This window comes from Leptinotarsa decemlineata, unplaced genomic scaffold, assembly GCF_025532065.1.
Source record: "Leptinotarsa decemlineata unplaced genomic scaffold, Ldec_3_MD MMD2_tig00000576_RagTag_RagTag, whole genome shotgun sequence".
Lineage (NCBI taxonomy): Eukaryota > Metazoa > Arthropoda > Insecta > Coleoptera > Chrysomelidae > Leptinotarsa > Leptinotarsa decemlineata.
In genome coordinates this window covers 9,585,150-9,604,610 of record NW_027412551.1, presented here as the reverse complement: position 1 = coordinate 9,604,610, position 19,461 = coordinate 9,585,150, and the positions used below count along the sequence as shown (strand labels likewise).

Sequence of the window (19,461 nt, the reverse complement as noted above, 5' to 3'; positions counted from 1 at the left end):
ACACCTCAAAAACCTCCTATTACCAAGTTTCGTTTAATTAAGTTCAGTATTTCAAAAGTTATTTGGAAAAAACGAAAATAAAAATAAAACTTCAACATCCTGTATCTTGGAAACGAAGCGTTTCCGGACATTTATTTATTTGGACAATTCATATTAGAATTTTGTGAGGAATCACCTCCGGAAGTTTGTCAAAGTACTTTTGAATCACCCTGTATATAAAAAAATGTTGATGAAAGTAGGATGTCAGAAAAAAAACATTCTTATGCATCTTTAGGTGGAAATTACTCTGAAAAAATTTTAAGAAATCGTCTGAGATGAATTTTGACAATTTTGCGTGACAATACAGCAATTTTTCCATAACCTAGTAAATCGCAAATATGAATCCGCTGATCACGATCCCAGATTATTATAACATCGTCAGAGAAGGTGATTTCAACTTTCTGGATTGCTCGACAGAAAAATGCACTCTTTGACTTTTCTCAGTGGACTGTTGATGAAAAACAATTAACCGGGGGTGTTGCGCTTATTCAGGTTATTCGTCAAATATCGGTTATATCGTGGTGCTATGAACTTTGAAAAATGTTAGGAGTTTAGAAGGCAGCCATGTGGAGGCTGCCACCCGGTTGTACTCCGGAAGATTTTCTAGTGGCCAGGAGGCTGGCTGTTCGTTCACACTCTGTACATCACAAGCTCCATTCTGCTAATATGATATATAATGGTGAGTTCAATAATTAGAATAATATAATAAAATCCAATATAATTTCAATATAGTACAGGGTGTTTCCTTGAAAACTATGAGAGATACGAAGATGGTTAAATTGGGGCAAACTTGAACATTTGAGTGACTAACAATACGCCGTTGAGAAAGTTCTGAATTTCCGAGTATATCCGGAGATATCCAGAAAAAACAGAAATTGGGGAAAATGTTTTTTTTTCTGGCTTCATTTTTCGAAGGGTTCGAAAATTAATTGCACTTCCATATTGCTACTTTTTCTCTGTTGGTGTTTTCAGATTTGTTACCCGACGTTTCGTCTTCCGGCCACCATCATCAACTTTATTTTTTCTTATGGGCGCTACATTGAATTCTTTCTGTTTTGAATAGAACCAGATTCCATTCACAATGATGTGTCATAAGTTAACATTCTTTCTCGACAATTTGGAGATATTGAAGAAAATTAATTCTCATCATAATAGGCTTTGACTTTGATGTTTCTAAATTTGACTTTCAATTTGTTACACTCAATGACATTTTGTTGTTGAGCAAGTTATTGAATTTTTGGCGAAAAATGGCTTTCACGAATGAAGAAAAAAAGAGATATGATACAAATTTATTACAAATACGATAGAAACAGTGTTAGGACATCGGAAATGTATTTAAACTTGTGTCCCGAAAGACGACAACCACATCGAACTATGTTCAAGTTATTGGATCAAAATCTCACCCAGTTCGGCTCGTTTAAAAAGCCATGAAAAAATACGGGGACAGAATCAACAATCAAAATTTGATAAATGAGGTGTGTATGAAATTACCTTAAATTAGACATTGTGTCCTTTTCAATGAAAATAGAACTTTGAACAAATAACAATAATTAACTGAAATGTAAAGACAAAAAAAGTAAATCACAGCAAATGCTCAAATTGCTGGCCTTGTTCATGATTACACAACTGTGCCCTTCTTCGAATATTATTCACTGTACGATTAATTTCTCTTCTCTTCAATCTTCCGAACTCTTCAACAATAATGCTGTGTTGAAGGTCCTCAATATTTTGATATTCCCTCTGACCATAAACTCTATTTTTCAGTGTACCCTATGAGAATGTATCCATAACACTCAAGTCTGGAGACCTTGCTGGCCACCTCACCAGCTTATTCCCTATCAATTCATCACCAAACCTTTCAGTCAGGTAATCAGATACTCGTCTGATAATGTGCGGTGGAGCACCATCATGTTGAAACCAGATGTTGTTATAGTTAGCCAAAGGTAGATCATCCATATAGTCTTCGAAAATCGACATTAAAAACTGGTGATAGGTTTCTCCATTCAGAATTCCGTCAAATAAATGAGGACCCAAAATTCTATCTTTGTAAATTCCTGCCCACACGTTAATACTAAATCGCACTTGAGGTTGAATTTTTCGGAACTGCCTGGGGTTGTTAATGTTCCAAATGTGTTCGTTATTTCGGTTGAATATCCCACAATTCGTAAAAGTGCTTTCATCTGTCCAAATTATATTGTTACGTTTCAATTTAGCACTAGATCAAAACTGCTCCTATATGACCTTTCAGAACAATACCTTTCCTTTTAAAAATCTTTATTCAGAGGATATCAACAATATAATTCAGTCACAAGTTGATTTTATTCATTTAACATCATAGTAATGGAAACTACCGTTCCATAGAAAACCATACCTGAAATGTAAAAGAATTATATGTATGCTCCCTGACTAACTGCCGTGATCAGTACTTATCATTCACTTCGCATTCGCATTGCCTACCGACGTTGGAAATCCGAAATTCCTCGCTAGGTTGAAATAGGTAGTTGTTATTGTATGTTTCTCAGTTTTCTTCACCCCTCATTTTTCAGCCGTTGTCTGCCTTATTCTCTACCTTTTTAAGAATATGTATTGCATAGATTGCTATTGATCACTTCCTGAAGGTTTTCTTACATATTAGAGCCATATCGCCTGAAAAACAATATTAGTTAGCTCTGGGTTTCTGGATACTGATTGATATGTTCGGTAAATATTCCGCATAATATGAATGTTCATATACTTATTCGTACTGAATGGGAAAGATGTAGCAACTTACGTTGAATTGATGTTGTTGATGAATTAATGTTGTTTGATTTATGAAGACGTTGTCGTTGTTTTTTTATGGCCGTTATAAGATAAATCATTGAATTAATGTTGTTTGATTTATGAAGACGTTGTCTTTTTTTATTGACGTTGTAAGATAGATAAGTTCTCATACCATTGTTTTTTTGAGACCATAGAATAAATCATTTTGGGTACTTAATCTTTTATTTCAAAATTTGGTTGGTAAATTAGGAGTGTTGCTAGTCACATGGGGTGTTTGAGGATTGAATTTACCTGGCGCCCATTAAAATCTAAGTATTTTGAATTTGTCTCTGAATCTGTCCTTGACGTTAGCTGACAGGTGATTTAGTACCCTCGTGTGTTTTGGAGGTCGCAATATTTTCCAGCAAAATAGGTCTTCTTATTAGCCAATTACAAAATTCTAATCGCCTTTCGGGATCACCTGCATGATATTTTTGAGATAATTGCAGGTATTTTGTAACATTTTAAACCGCTTTTTTGAGATGTCTCCAAGCACTTGTATGACAAATATTCATTTCGGGGGAAATTTGACGTGTAGATTTCCCCGGGTTCATGTTTATCTGCACATTATTGATTTTTATTGAAAAGGACACAATGTCTAACTAACCTCATACATCCCTCATTTACTTATCATTTTTTTTTAGTTTCCTGGTCCATTCTGTCGTCTTTAGGGATACGAGCTTAAATACATATCCGATGTGCTAACACTGTTTCTATCGTATCTATTTGTATCTAATAAATTTGTATCATAGGTATCACTTGTATGACAAATATTCATTTCGAGGGAAATTTGACGTGTAGATTTCCCCGGGTTCATGTTTATCTGCACATTATTGATTTTTATTGAAAAGGACACAATGTCTAACTAACCTCATACATCCCTCATTTACTTATCATTTTTTTTAGTTTTCTGGTCCATTCTGTCGTCTTTAGGGATACGAGCTTAAATACATTTCCGATGTGCTAACACTGTTTCTATCGTATCTATTTGTATCTAATAAATTTGTATCATAGGTATCTTTTTTTTTATTGGTGAAAGCCATTTTCTGCAAAAAAATCAATGACTTGTACAATAACAAAATGTCATTGAATGTAACGAATTGAAAGTCAAATTTAGAATCATCCAAGTCAAAGCCTATTATGATAAGATTCATTTTTTTTCAATATCTTCAATTTTTCGAGAAAGAATGATAACTTATGATACATTATTGAAAATGTAAAATCTGGTTCTATTCAAAACAGAAAGAATCCAATGTAGCAAAATAAAGTTGATGATGGTGGCCGGAAGACGAAACGTCGGATAGCAAATCTGAAAACACCATTATGTACTGGGGAAAGAGTGGCAATGTGAAAGTGCAATTTATTTTCGAATCCTTAGAAACCATTTTCCAAAATTTCTGTTTTTTCCGGATATCTCCGGATATACTTGGAATTTCAGAACTTTCTCGACGGCATGTTATTAGTCAGGTAAATGCGCAACTTTGCCCCAATTCAACCATCTTCGTATCTCTAATAGTTTCCGAGATCCCAATGGTGAGGATCGAATTTGAAACACCCTGTATACAAATCGTTGTATAACATACTTATAACATAATTATTTTGAATGAGCAAGTTTCACTTAGGCATTGCAATGCCTGTATTGTGTTATATGAAGTTTGTTAAAAAAATAAGGTGAATGTTCAAATTTCGCAGGCTACGTACATTTGATCAGTGATTTTTCAATTTTTTTCATGTTGGTACAATCTTATCGAACGTATGCTCACAGTTTTAGCTGTTTATCATGTTTAGTTTGTTGGTGAGAGGCATATAAGTTAGAAAGTGTATTTGCATCAAAGTTTGTGTTAAAAATGTATGACAGTGGCATACAGTGATTGTACTCTGAGCCAGAAAAATGTTTACAAGTGGTACAAACTCTTCACAAAAGGTCGAGAAGATGTGAATGACGACGTCCAGCACATCAACAACCGATGAAAATGTTGAGAAAGTGAAGAAAATTGTCATGGAGACTATTTGAATCACTTTTGGAAAAGTTGCCGAGGAAGTTAGTTGACTCATGTCATACACCTTTTTTGAGAATTTTGGACATGAAACGTGTGCCAGCAAATTTCGTTCCAAAAAATTATTTGAAAGAGTCATAACTGGTGGCGAATCAAGGGTATATGATTATGACAGTGAAACCAAAGTTCAATCATCCACCGTATTCATATAACTATAAAAGATCTTATGATATTTGTTATATCAAATCATATACCCCACAACACCTACCTACGCCTATGGAACAGGCGTAGGTTTGTCACCGTCAAGGAAATCTGATATTCAAGACGCCGCGCCGCATAGCAGTCTAAAAGTAGGTATCCAATTTATAGAAACATTAATTGAAGTGAAACTTTTAGCAATAGATAATGAGTACAGAAAAAATATTATTAATGTATTTATTATTGACGAAATGGCTAAGTCTCAAAATGAAATTTTGTATGGCTACCACCATATCATACTGCGAATTTAATTCCATTGAGTCCATTTGGGCTGATATAAAAAAAAATGTTGTGGGGCATAATACTATAGTCAAGTTTCATATAAGAAAAGTGGAAAAAATGCATTGATCATGCAGGTACAGCAAAAATGGAGCAAAAAATGTGGAAATTAGATAATATAGAGCAAAAATTGAACAATTCTTAACGAATATGAATGATAGTGACACGTCTTTTGACGAACTAGAATGACAACAGTAAATAAAATAGTATGTAGGTAAGTACTCAATATAAATATTTCTTAGATCAAAAATGCTATTTTCGTATTCATTTTCAAAGAGTAAATTACCATTTTTCAACCCAAGAAATTAAAGGAAGCCGTAACGACCAACAAACACGTTCACATGTGTAACTTCAAAACAGTTCAAAGGTAATGTACCGCACTTATTGGTATTTTCAACTTTCATAAATACGAGGTTTGTTACAAAAATTAGATGAATTTTGATTTTTCTCAAGAAATATTTATTTATTCATCAAATCTATTCTGTTCCTTCCAAAGCAGCGCCCCCTCAGATATAATACACTTGTGCCAGCGTTTTTTCCAATCCCCGAAGCAGTAATGATATGCAGTTTTTAGTATCTATATGTCCTTCAGCTCTCTCAGCGGTTTGCTTTTTATCTCCTTATATACTTACTTATCGTCGCAAAATGCCGTCCTTTCATGGGTTTCTTCAATCTTGAAAACATAAAAAAGTCGCAGAGGGCCAAATCTGGTTAATACGGTGGCTATGGTATGATTACGGTGTCGTTTTCGGATGAAAAATTACGAACAAGCAATGATGAGAGAGCAGGTGCAAAAGTTATGAATTGTTTTTTCACAATACCTGACGTTTTTTTTGTCTTGTTTATCGCAAGCGGATAATAATACTTATTGACCTTACGACCATGTGGCAAGAACTCCTGATATACTACGCCACGGTAATAAAAAAAACAGTGAGTAAAACTTGAAAAAATTGCTTGGCATGAGCCAAGCGACATATCGGCCTTTTCAGCATCGTCTCTAATAGGGATTCGACGATTCTCCATAACAATTTTCTTCACTTTCTCAACATTTTCATCGGTTGTTGACGTGCTGGGACGTCCTGGGTGAGCGTCGTCATTCACATCTTCTCGACCTTTTTTGAAAAGCTTGCACCCCTTGTAAACATTTTTCTGGCTCAGATTACAATCACCGAATACCTACTGCAATATTCACCACTTAATTTAATTTTTCACACACAATTTGATGCAAATTATCTGATTCATTTTTTTCCGATAGCAGAAATTTGTCGAACACACAAAACACATATCTTCGTTGCCATCGAAATTTGAACATTTACCTTATTTTTTGAACAGACCCCGTATACTGAAAAAAGTCCTAACGAACATCTCAATTTTTATTTTATAAATACTATCAGATTAAGTACCTATATGTGTACTTCTGTGTCACCTTGTATAACATTTTTAATACATTTTTTCCAATTTCCGTTGGTATGATCTCTTTATTTTGTTTTTGGTGCAATATCTACTATAGAGAAAATACATCTAAACACAAAGGAAGCATAGAACATACCTATGCATGTGTAGTGTTCCATTCTTTTATTTGGGTATCTCAATTCATTTTTTATACAGTGAGAGTTTTGAAAAATATAAATGATAATATTGAGTAGATGCATTCGAAATTTATCATAAGAATTATTTTATATTAGTTGGGTTGGTTAGGGTAATGGGATAGAAAAATGAAGAAAGGATAAGTAATAGATAGAGTAGGTATTAGAGGAGTGTGTATCAGTTGAAAATTAATCAGACAATTCCGCTTTCTGCTTCGATAAGTTTGTTGGGAGTTAAAATGGACACCAATATGTCTTGGCACAATCATCTCTCTGGAATTGCAAAGGTTGCTTCTCAAAAGCTTGGAACACTGGATGGTTTATAAAGCTCAGATCATACCTTCTTTAGGTATTGTTCTCATGTATGGAACCGCCCCTGAGCGTACCCTGAAGCTGCTGGATTCCATCCAGAAAAGAGCCATCCGCCTGCTTGAAAACGCGAACATCACTTGCAACCTTGATGGTTTGGAATGTCGATGAAAGGTTGGAGATTTGTGTCTCTTCTATAGATACTTTCACGTAAAATGTTCAAGTGACTTGGCACATTTCACCAAGAGCGGTACATATCAGAAATACGCGACGGATTGTGGCTGCTCATCATTTTTATGTTCAACTCAGTACACCTCGAACTTCACTGTTTAAGAACTCTTTCATTTGGAGAACGGTGTTTATGTGGAAGAACTTCCTGGGAACGCTTTTCCAAATGCATTTAACTCCAGCGATTCAAATTCAATGTGAATCACTACTTTCGCACAGACACCGCTCTGAGAGCGCCTTAACGATTTTTCTGTAGTGCTTGTGTTTTGTCCTTAAAAAATGCAGTGTATTTTTTTCGAGAATGAAACTTTTAATGCTCCGTTCGTAGTTCGCCGTTTTTGTTATACAGGGTGTTCCTTAAACACATGCTAATATTCCTATGGACGTATGTCCTAAACGCCTTAACTTTCGAGATACAGGGTGGCAAAGTTTTCAAAAATAATCAGTTTTTTAATAATAACTAATAACTTTTTTGGGAAAGAAAGTTTTTGGCTTTCTACTACTCCATCTGATACAAAAAAATGGATGAGAGAATCTTCCAAAGAAAGGAAGGATTAATCAATTGGAAAATAAGTAACTCTATACATGGATGTGTAGATCATGCAAAGAAGTAACTTTCAGACACAAACTGAAAGAAAGTCCTCCTGAAACAGCTACTTTCATATAAACATTGAATTACACGAAAGAAAAAATTCTTTCGAAACAAATACTTCTATATGAACACTGAATTATACAGAAGATACTTTTCTCTATTCAGTTTGTATATCGAACATTCGTGGAGGAATAAGAATCAGATATCATTCACATGAGTTCTACTTTGAATGAATGGTAATAAATTGTACTCACATGGAACACTGTCACCCTAACTGGTATACACGTGTTTCGCCTTAAGACACTTACCCTAAGGCTCTTCATGTGAGTACAATTTATTACCAATCATTCAAAGTAGAACTCATGTGAATGATATCTGATTCTTATTCCTCCACGAATGTTCGATATACAAACTGAATAGAGAAAAGTATCTTCTGTATAATTCAGTGTTCATATAGAAGTATTTGTTTCGAAAGAATTTTTTCTTTCGTGTAATTCAATGTTTATATGAAAGTAGCTGTTTCAGGAGGACTTTCTTTCAGTTTGTGTCTGAAAGTTACTTCTTTGCATGATCTACACATCCATGTATAGAGTTACTTATTTTCCAATTGATTAATCCTTCCTTTCTTTGGAAGATTCTCTCATACATTTTTTTTGTATCAGATGGAGTAGTAGAAAGCCAAAAACTTTCTTTCCCAAAAAATTAATCACTCCTAAAAATATAAGCCTTTCAAATCAAATAAGATTCCTCATGGCTGGGATTAAATCAAATAGGTGAATGAATGTCATTACGATGTCATCGATGACATAAGCAGATCAAGCTTATTTCGTGACATTCAAAATCGTAATTCATGAATGAAGTGTGTGTATTTTCTATAATGTTATCCAATTTGGTACTGAAAAGCCTTAGGGTAAGTGTCTTAAGGCGAAACACGTGTATACCAGTTAGGGTGACAGTGTTCCATGTGAGTACAATTTATTACCATTCATTCAAAGTAGAACTCATGTGAATGATATCTGATTCTTATTCCTCCACGAATGTTCGATATACAAACTGAATAGAGAAAAGTATCTTCTGTATAATTCAGTGTTCATATAGAAGTATTTGTTTCGAAAGAATTTTTTCTTTCGTGTAATTCAATGTTTATATGAAAGTAGCTGTTTCAGGAGGACTTTCTTTCAGTTTGTGTCTGAAAGTTACTTCTTTGCATGATCTACACATCCATGTATAGAGTTACTTATTTTCCAATTGATTAATCCTTCCTTTCTTTGGAAGATTCTCTCATACATTTTTTTTGTATCAGATGGAGTCGTAGAAAGCCAAAAACTTTCTTTCCCAAAAAATTAATCACTCCTAAAAATATAACCCTTTCAAATCAACTAATAACTAATAACTAATAACGAGTTTTACGAGTACGAGTTTTGAAATGTATATTTTTGGCGAAAAAAATACTACGCCACTGCTTTATCTTGAATTAAAAATCATTTTTAAAATCTCCATACATTTTTGAGCACATTTGATTTGCTGGGTTTTCTTTGTCCGACACATGGTTTTCGCTCAAAAAATGAAAAATCGCTTTACTTAAGGATAAATTCCTTAAAAATCTGATGCGGTATCGTGCATCGACTGAAAGCAAACTAAGAGATCAGATTTGTTGCAAAATAATTAAGGATCTAAAAGGTATTTGTTTGTTGTCAGATGCACTGTTCTCAATTAAAATTACGTCATAACGCAGCACCGCTTAATAATTTTTGAAAACATAAATTTAGTTATCCTGGAATAAATGACGTGTAGCAGAATTTATTTACTGCACCTCTTGGAAATATGGAGTTTGTCGATATGTGATTTCTTTTAAAGATTAAAAGCAGAAAAAACAGCGTACCCACCATAGCAATAAAAAACGAATTTTCTGTATGTACAAACGTCAGTAGCTAATATTGATGTTGGTTTAAAGTAAGGTGTTGGTGTTTAAAACTGTCACAGCGCGTTTTGATTGATTTTGAAGTGTTATTGAAGTTATTTTTGTAGTCCGCTGTTTTTCTGAATATCAGTAAATATGGTAAATTATATGAATGCGGAAATGGCGCAAATGCATTACGTATATGGCCTTGCCGATGGTAATGCAACAGAAGCCAGGCGCATTTATCAGGAAAGATATCCTAATCGTGCCTTACCAGATAGCCAAACCTTTTCAAATATTCATCGTCGACTTGGAGAAACTGGTAGTTTCAAGAAAGGGACTCCAGAAGGTAGACCTCGTGTAGTAAGAACTCCTGAAATTGAGGAAGCGGTGCTGCAAGAAATTGAGGAACATCCTGAGACGAGTACGAGGAAGATCGCTAGAACTCTGGATATTTGTCATCAAATTGTTTGGCGTATTTTGGTTGATTTTTTGTTATACCCATACCATATTTCAAGAGTGCAGGCATTACTCCCCAGAGATTTTCCACAGTGTGTGAACTTCAGTCAGTGGTATCTACAAAGTATTGCACTAAATCCGCAGTTTGAGACACAAATTTTGTTCACAGACGAAGCAAATTTTTCTCGGAATGCCATTTAAAATTTCCATAACAATCATGTGTGGGCTGAAGAAAATCCCCATGCAATAACCGAAACCCATTTCCAACACCAATTTTCGGTTAATGTATGGGCAGGAATTATAGGTGATCATCTAATAGGCCCATTTTTTCTACCAGGACGCCTTGATGGTCGTTATTATTTACACTTTCTCGAAGAAGACTTACCTGGGTTATTGGAAGATGTGCCACTTGCGTTAAGGAATCGAATATGGTACATGCACGATGGCGCCCCTGCTCATTTCAGTGTTATTGTCCGAAACCATTTAAATACAGTTTATCCTAATCGTTGGATAGGTCGCGGAGGACCTCAGCAATGGCCAGCAAGATCCCCCGATCTCAACAGTTCAGATTTTTTTTTATGGGGTCACCTTAAAACTCTTGTGTATAAAACTCCCGTTAATACTTTAGAAGATTTAAGAGAGTGAATAGTTGCCTCGTGTGAAACTATACAAAATACGCCGGGAATATTTGAACGGGTGCGTAATTCCATGCGTAGAAGGGCGGAAGCATGCATACTAAGTGCAGGTGGTCACTTCCAACAATTTTTATAATCAGTTTTGATATTATTACTAATTAACAAATTTGTGCTATTCGTTTAGACTTACTGTCACAAAATAAAATAAAACTCGTTTTTGTGAAAAATTTATTTTTTTGCAGATTATGTTTTCAAATATTATTAGGGAATTGGTAATGCGTTATGAAGCAATTTTCAGATTCTCATTCATTTTACAATTGATCTAATTTCTTAATTTGCTTTCTGTCGATTTTTATATTTTTGAGTGAAAATTATGCGTCGGACAAAGAAATACCAGGAGATCAAATTTTCTCAAAAATAAATGAGGATTTCAAAAATGATTTTATTTTGAAAAGAAAGCATTGGCGTAGTACTTTTTCCCCAAAAATATTCAATGCGAAACCCGTAGGGATGCCACTGTTTGAAAAAATACAAATTTGTGTACATCAGAAAATGCGCCTTGAGGCATGGAACATATGTACCAAATATGCCAAAGGTGTCTACAAAATTATCTCAGTTATTATTGAAAAACTGATTATTTTTGAAAACTTTGCCACCCTGTATCTCAAAAGTTAAGGCGTTCAGGACATACGTCCATAGGAAGTTTTTTTCTTAAAATGGGTCTAAGAATTACCTCCTTAAATATTAGCATGTGTTTAAGGAACACCCTGTATGCTTGACTCAGTAAAAATCAACCAGTAAGTCCACTCCCACTACTTTCATTCATATTTTCACAAAGTTCTTGTTGACCTCGAAACGAAGTGTGGAGCCAATTTCGTTTTTTTTAACATAGTCGGGTGCTCATATAAAAACGAAATTTAAGGTTATTATGGAATATTTTGTGGTAAATTACTTAACCAACTATGGAAACTAAAAACAATGATAACAACAGCGAATAAACTAAACACAATATCAATTTCCGACCGTTTATTAAAACTAATCCGATGCCCGTGTTACCGTCGAACCCTTCGGTACTACAGCACTGAACGCGTTGGATGAGAATCTCATCCTAAGAGCGGTTGAAGGTCCCCGGCAACTCAGGCAGATCACGTGGTAAGATAGCCTACTGGTTGTTTTATTCTACCGTGCTTGACTTTTAGGTCCAAAATAAAATTTAAATATTTGTGTATGAATCTGATTTTGGGTATACCTATAGATATATAGATTTGTTATATAGATTCCACTCTATATATTTTCCCTCCAGATTTTTTCGTAGTCTTGTTTGTTTTTGAACATCCTCTGAATACATTGATAGGAATATATAAACCCCTGACATTCAAGATCTCAATATCTTATATAGAGCCTCTGGAGACACCCTACAGTTTGTTTTACAAAAGAGAGGACATTAGTAGATCAAGATCTTCAGATGATGTGGTGCTGCAGGTTTTTCCGGGTTTTCCTGCAGCTGAAAAAGCAAATGCGCCACTGGAATCAATGAAGTCGCCCCGCGGAGCGCCAATTAATTTTTATTATTGTTTTCATTTTTAACGTTGTTTTAATAAACTTATCTTATATAGTTGGTGTGGTTTCTTTGACAGAATTTTCATTAAAGTGTTTTGTGTTGTTTGAAGTCGATTAATTGTTTTATTATACACTGTGTCCGTGAAGTATGGAACAAATTCATTTTTAGCTAAATAGGTCATTTTAAGAAATAATCCTGAAACACGTCGATTTTTTATGTTAATTTACCGTATTTCAAAATAATAATCTAATATACAGGGTGAATTACCTTCGAGTAATGACGTCACCGTAATTTTTTTTTAATGGAACACCCCCATTTTGTCTCAACTTTCGGATTACTCTAGCTGAGCTGATTCCAAAAATGTATCACATGTTGATTCCAATTGGTACAGGGTGGACAAAAATACAGTAGTTGTGTGTGTGCTAATAAAGTAACGCGTAACATTCTTTATTAGGTAAATTAACAATATTATCAAAAATAGTTATTGTCTAGCGGACAGAATATGCTGGAATACATGACTTTATATTAAATGTTCGAAATGCAGCCCCTGCTGAATTTGACAGTAACCCAAACGGTGTACAAATTCTTGTTGAACCTTGTGTATGGTTTCTTGCGTAATATTGTTTATTTCTGTTCGAATTTTCACTTGTACATCTTCAATATTTGCTGGTTTCGTTTCATAAATAACATTCTTCAGATGGCCCCACAGAAAATAATCCAAAGGATTTAAATCTGGTGACCTCGCTGGCCATTCAGTGGGTACACGTCTACCAATCCACCTGTTCGGAAAAATTTCATCTACGTACCTTCTAACATCTACGGCATAATGTGGAGGTGCACCATCCTGTTGAAACCATAAACTTCCATCAAAGCCTCCAGGATTACGTCTGCTGGGAAATAAATCACGTAAAGTAGGTACGAGATATACCCCCTTAAAAACTCAAGGTACTTTGCCCCGTTTATATTACCTTCGATAAAGTAGGGTCCAATGATTCGATTTCGTACAATTCCAGCCCATACATTTACCTTTTGAGGGTATTGTGTATGATGCTCACGCATCCAGTGGGGGTTTTCTTTTGCCCAGTATCTACAATTCTGACGGTTAACCTCACCATTTAACGTGAAAGTGGACTCATCAGAAAAAATAATGTTTTGTATCAAGAGAGGGTCTCGGTGACATTTATCCATCATTTCTTCGCAAAATTGGAGTCGTCTATCGGGATCATCTTCGTTTAATTCTTGCACAAGTTTGATTTTATAAGGATGCCATTTTTCAAGCTTCATTAGTTTGTGTACCGTTGTTTTGCCAACACCGATTTCGCGACTAACTTTACGAACAGAAGTGTGCGCATCTTTTTCAAAACTCAGTAAAACATCTAATGCTGTATCAGCATTTGCAGGGGGACGACTTGATTTGCGTACATTTGCAACCGTACCAGTTTCTCGAAATTTCGTTTCCAGCTTACTGACTGTTGAACGCGTTATAGGTCTTTCTGGATATTTATCATTAAACAAATTGCACACTTCCATCTGAGTTCGCGATCTGTCTCCATACCCAATCATCATAAGTATTTCAATTCTTTGTTTTACACTTAACTCCATTTCTACTTCCAATTAAATCTAAGCAATCATTCGAATATTCACGAATACCAAAAATATTGTAGTATTAAACTGTCACTGAACATCAATAAATTACTAAACAAATAATGATATTTCACAAAAAACTAGACGACTATGTTTTTTATAAATGTAGATAAGAAATAATTTCTTTCATATTCTGTCTGCTAGACCACAAGTACCAAACATGTTTGGAAACAGCTCATTTTTATTACTCTAAACATGTAGCAAACTACGGGGTGTTACATTTAAACCAATTGCCGCTAGACAATAAGTATTTTTGATAATATTGTTAATTTACCTAATAAAGAATGTTACGCGTTACTTTATTAGCACACACACAACTACTGTATTTTTGTCCACCCTGTACCAATTGGAATCAACATGTGATACATTTTTGGAATCAGCTCAGCTAGAGTAATCCGAAAATTGAGGCAAAATGGGGGTGTTCCATTTAAAAAAAATGACGGTGACGTATTACTCGAACGTAATTCACCCTGAATATTAGATTATTATTTTAAAATACGGTAAATTAACATCAAAAATCGACGTGTTTCAGGATTATTTCTTAAAATGACCTGTTTAGCTGAAAATGAATTTGTTCCATACTTTACGGACACAGTGTAGGTATATTCCACTCCAAGCATTTATACAATATCTCAGAACAGATTCCGCTAGAGACATTTTCCGCTAGAAAAGGTAGTAGGTAATTGCGAATTTATATTTCTAAAATTCTTATATGCGGCTTTTGCGAGCATTTACAGAACCTCGGATTGGAATATATTCGATATATTCATTATTCGATTTCAATGCTGAGTTAATTCATGTATTCACACGCTTTAAATTTATGTATCGGTGCTAGGGGTATAATAAGTTTTATTTCTCATCTGAAGTTGCTCTACAAATGATTGTTAGTGTCGAGTAGTATATGCTATATATTATTATTTCTATGTAGATACTCCTGATCTCTCTGAAAGTGAAGTTTTGTCATTATCGTGTTCAATAAATTTGCTCGAATTAGTATTTTTTCTGTAAGCCACATCCAAGTCTTCAGTAATGTTATTGTGGGTCCGCTATGACGACTTAAGAGTTTCTAAACTCACCGAACTTACTCGAAATGAACAAAACGAAACAATTGGATTTCTATAAACTCTCAAAAATCGTCTTCGTCTTCAGATCCCTACCAGCTGCTGAACGCCGCGACAAGCCGATTGGTGGCGCAGGGCTCCGGACAGATCCAACTGTGGCAGTTCCTGCTCGAGCTGCTGAACGATTCGTCGAACGCGGCGTGTATCACGTGGGAGGGCACCAATGGGGAGTTCAAGCTCACCGACCCCGACGAGGTCGCGAGACGCTGGGGCGAGCGGAAGTCTAAGCCCAACATGAACTATGACAAGCTCAGCCGAGCACTCAGGTAAGATGGCAAAGAACAGTTGATTGAGTAGGTGTGTACGGGAACTTTTTATGAGTATCTAGTTTTTTGAAAAATGAAAGGATATTAAATGTTTGGTTGTGGGTTGTTATTTTTTCATGAGGTTAAATTATTTTTAGTGAGTAGCTAGACGATTCTACGGATGCGATTCGAAAATACGAATTCAATCTCCAAATTTCGACGTCAATCTCGTAATTTTTACTTTAAAGTTGTAATTTCGAGTTTGAAGTCGTAATATGGAGTTCAAAATCGTATTTTTGAATTTAAAGTCGAAGTATGAAGTCGTCATTTCAAGTTTGAAGTAGAAGTTTCAATATATAAGTCGAAACTTTTGAATTCAATGTTGTGATTTTGAGTTTGAAGTCTAAATTTCATGATGAAAATCGTAATTTTAAATTTAAAGCCGAAATTTCGAGTAAGAAGTCCTAATTTCGAATTTCAATTCGAAGTTTCGAAAATCAAAGTCGAAATTTTAAATTTGAAGTCGTATTTTTGAGTTCAAAATCGTAATTTCAAACTCAAAGTCGAAATTTTGTGTTCAATGTCATAATTTTGAGTTTAAAGTCGTAATTTTGATGACTTGAAGTCGAAACTTCTAGATTAAATTCAAAATTTAGAGTTTAGTGTCGCAGTTTTGAATTGAAAGCCGCGATTTTGAGTTTAAAGTCGAATTTTTGAGATGAAGATCGCAATTTTGAGTTTGAAGTCGTAATTTCGACATTACGTGACTTCAATTTCGTGATTTTGAAATCACGAAATTAAAGTCGAAATTTTGAGTAGGTATTAGATAAGTTATTTTCTAGTTCAAAGTGGCAATTTGGAGTTTAAAGTCGAAATTTCGAGTTAAATGTCGCAGTTTTGAGTTTAAAGTCAAAATTTTGAGTTTAACGCCGAAGTTTCGAGACCAAAGTAAAAATTTTTAGTTCATAGTCGTAATTTAGAAATTATGAGATTTGAGTCTTAATTTTGCGTAGGTATGCGTAGGTATTCTAGTTTGAAGTCCTTAATTTGGGGTTTAAGTCGAAATTTCTAGTCTTAATTTTGAGTAGGTATAAAGTGGTAATTTCTAGTTTAAAGTCATTATTTTTGAGTTCAAAGTTGAAATTTCTAGTTAAATGTCGCAATTTTGAGTTTAAAGTCGTAATTTCGAGTTAAAGCCGAAGTTTCGAGATCAAAGTTGAAATTTTGAGTTTATAGTCGTGATTAAGAAATTACGAGATTTGAGTTTTAATTTTGAGTAGGTATAAAGTGGTAATTTGTAGTTTAAAGTCGTTATTTTGAGTTTGAAGTCGAAATTTCGAGTTTAATGTCGCAATTTTGAGTTTAAAATCGTAATCTCGAGTTAAATGACATTTAACATTTTGAGATTAAATTCGAAATTTCGAGTTGAATGTCGCAGTTTTAAGTTTAAAGTCGTAATTTCGAGTTTAAATCCGAAGTTTCGAGATCAAAGTCGAAATTTTTAGTACCTATATATTCGTAATTTAGAAATTACGAGATTTGAGTCCTAGTTTTGAGAAGGTATAAAGTGGTTATTTTCTAGTTCAAAGTCGCTTATTGTCGAAACTTCTAGATTAAAGTCGAAATTTCGAGTAGATATAAAGGGGTAATTTCTAGTTTGAAGTCGTAATTTCGAACTCAAAGTCGAAATTTTGAGTATGAAGTCGTAATATCGAGTTTGATTTGAAGTCATAATTTCGAAATTACGAGATTTAAGCCGTAATTTTAAGTGGGTATAAAGTGGTAATTTCTATTTCAAAGTAGTAATTTTGAGTTGGAAGTCGAAATTTCAAGAAAGTCGAAATTTCCAGGTTAAAGTAATAATTTCGAGTTTAAAGTCGAAGTTCCGAGATGAAAGTCGAAATTTTCACTTTAAAATCTCAATTTTGAGTTTGGAGTCGTAATTTTGAGTATAAACTCGACTGGTCTGCAGTTTCGCAATTTTGGTCGAAGGGGGATTTGAACTCACGATCTTTAGATCCAACTGCTCCAATCCACCACTACCATATTAATAATGATAATCATTTTCCAGGTACTACTACGATAAGAACATCATGTCAAAAGTCCACGGCAAACGGTACGCGTACAAATTCGACTTCCACGGCCTCATGGCGGCCTGTCAAGCGCAAGCGCAGGGTCAAGGCGACTTGATGCCCTCTTACCACAAGTACCAACCTCACCAGAGCGAACTGGGTGCGGCGCTCTATCCTGCGACGCACTCCGGTAATCCTAGGCTGCCCAGCATATTGCCCGGATCAACGCAGCACACTCAGTCGGGGCTATTTCCGCCGCCAGGCTATTGGTCTTACTCTCCGGGGACGTTCGATCCTAGAGGACCTCCTTTCAACTGACGCGTATATTATGTGTCGTAGTGATTTAAATCGAAAATGGAATTTGGTTGAAGATCGACTGAAAATTATATAAATTTCTTTCAAAGTTTCAAGAGTCTATCTTTTATTTATGGACGCTTTGGCAATAAGCTATGGTCTAAGATTATGCACAAATTTCAAACCTTGATGAAGAATTTGCTATTCTTCTATATTCACATTCAGCAAACAAAACTTCAAACAATCCGACCACAAACTTGTTGTGGTTGAATTCTGCGATTTGTTAGGTTAGCTCAGTATCCTACTATGTATTGAGAAACGTTCAATGAAAGCATTCATTATTACTATTATCGAATATTCCCTGCCTCAAAATTTGTTTCAACTCTGATGATTCAGCAATTTGTGCTTCCCAGGCATATATGATTGCATATTTTTCTTTCACAATAAAATAATCATTCAAAACATGCACTTTTCCCAAGCACCAGAACTGTAATACTCTTCAGGAGAAGAAGAAAACTAAACTAGTTTTCGTCACTGATATTTTAGTTTTCTTCATCTTCTGGGCAAGCTGCCTTCTGACGCAAATAGTACAAATCAAGAGTAAACGAAAGTGAATTACTACCCCTGGATTAGTAATGAACTGCTTGCTGTTCAAAACAGTTCCAGACCGTTCTATTCAGTGGCTAAAGCTGTTGGTGAAATTTCAATGAGTCTACAATTATACCACCAACACCAGTGATGTATGCGTCCCAATGGCTAGACAAAAATGTTGCTGGATTGTCGGACTCTCAAAAGTTTGATCATTTGAACATAGTCCTCATCTCCGAACAAATATTTGACACCAACTGCACCATACTACTCATCTCTAACAAAACATCGACTTGCATCTGATACAGGTTCACCAATACTTTTCCAGATGGTGACGTCACCAATTCTGATCTAGTTGATATCAATTTCTGATGCCATCCACTTATTCAGAGTTTCTTGGTCCAACTAACCACTGCAATTTCACAAATGCTCACTCTTCCAACAGCAAATTCAATGAATCCTTAATGAATCCACCAGCTAGCGAGAAAAATAATCGCTCTTCTTGACCATGAACTCATCTGTAGTATTGGATACATCTCACTCCACCATGTCACTATCATCTGCATCCCATTTTACTCCTCTCAAAAAACACACAAACTCATTACAAACCTTAGGTGCGCTAATATTACAGCAAATAGTTTTAATGTTCAAAATCCGGCAATACGTTATTATATTTGTAGCGAGAAGACAGAATTCGTGGCAAATGAAGAAAGAAATGTAATATTGGAAAATGAAGCTATAGGAGTTGCTATTTTCGGCAGTATTGATTCCATGTTATGTATCTATAGTTTCTAGTAGCTGTAGGGGCATTTGAAGAATTTTCAAGTGCGGTAAATGAAAAATACATTTCATCGC

General features: G+C 34.9%; 1 protein-coding gene across 1 annotated transcript in view; it reads left to right on the top strand.

The window, feature by feature from the left end:
- LOC111511075 (Friend leukemia integration 1 transcription factor) overlaps nucleotides 1-18,134 on the top strand; it is an 85,872-nt gene extending 67,738 nt beyond the window's left edge. Inside the window, exons 4-5 of the mRNA XM_074174408.1 lie at nucleotides 15,436-15,673; nucleotides 17,724-18,134. Coding sequence (XP_074030509.1) covers nucleotides 15,436-15,673; nucleotides 17,724-18,042 — 557 coding nt within the window. The 3' untranslated portion in view covers nucleotides 18,043-18,134. The remainder of the gene's footprint in view (nucleotides 1-15,435; nucleotides 15,674-17,723) is intronic.
- Nucleotides 18,135-19,461: the final 1,327 nt, after the last annotated feature.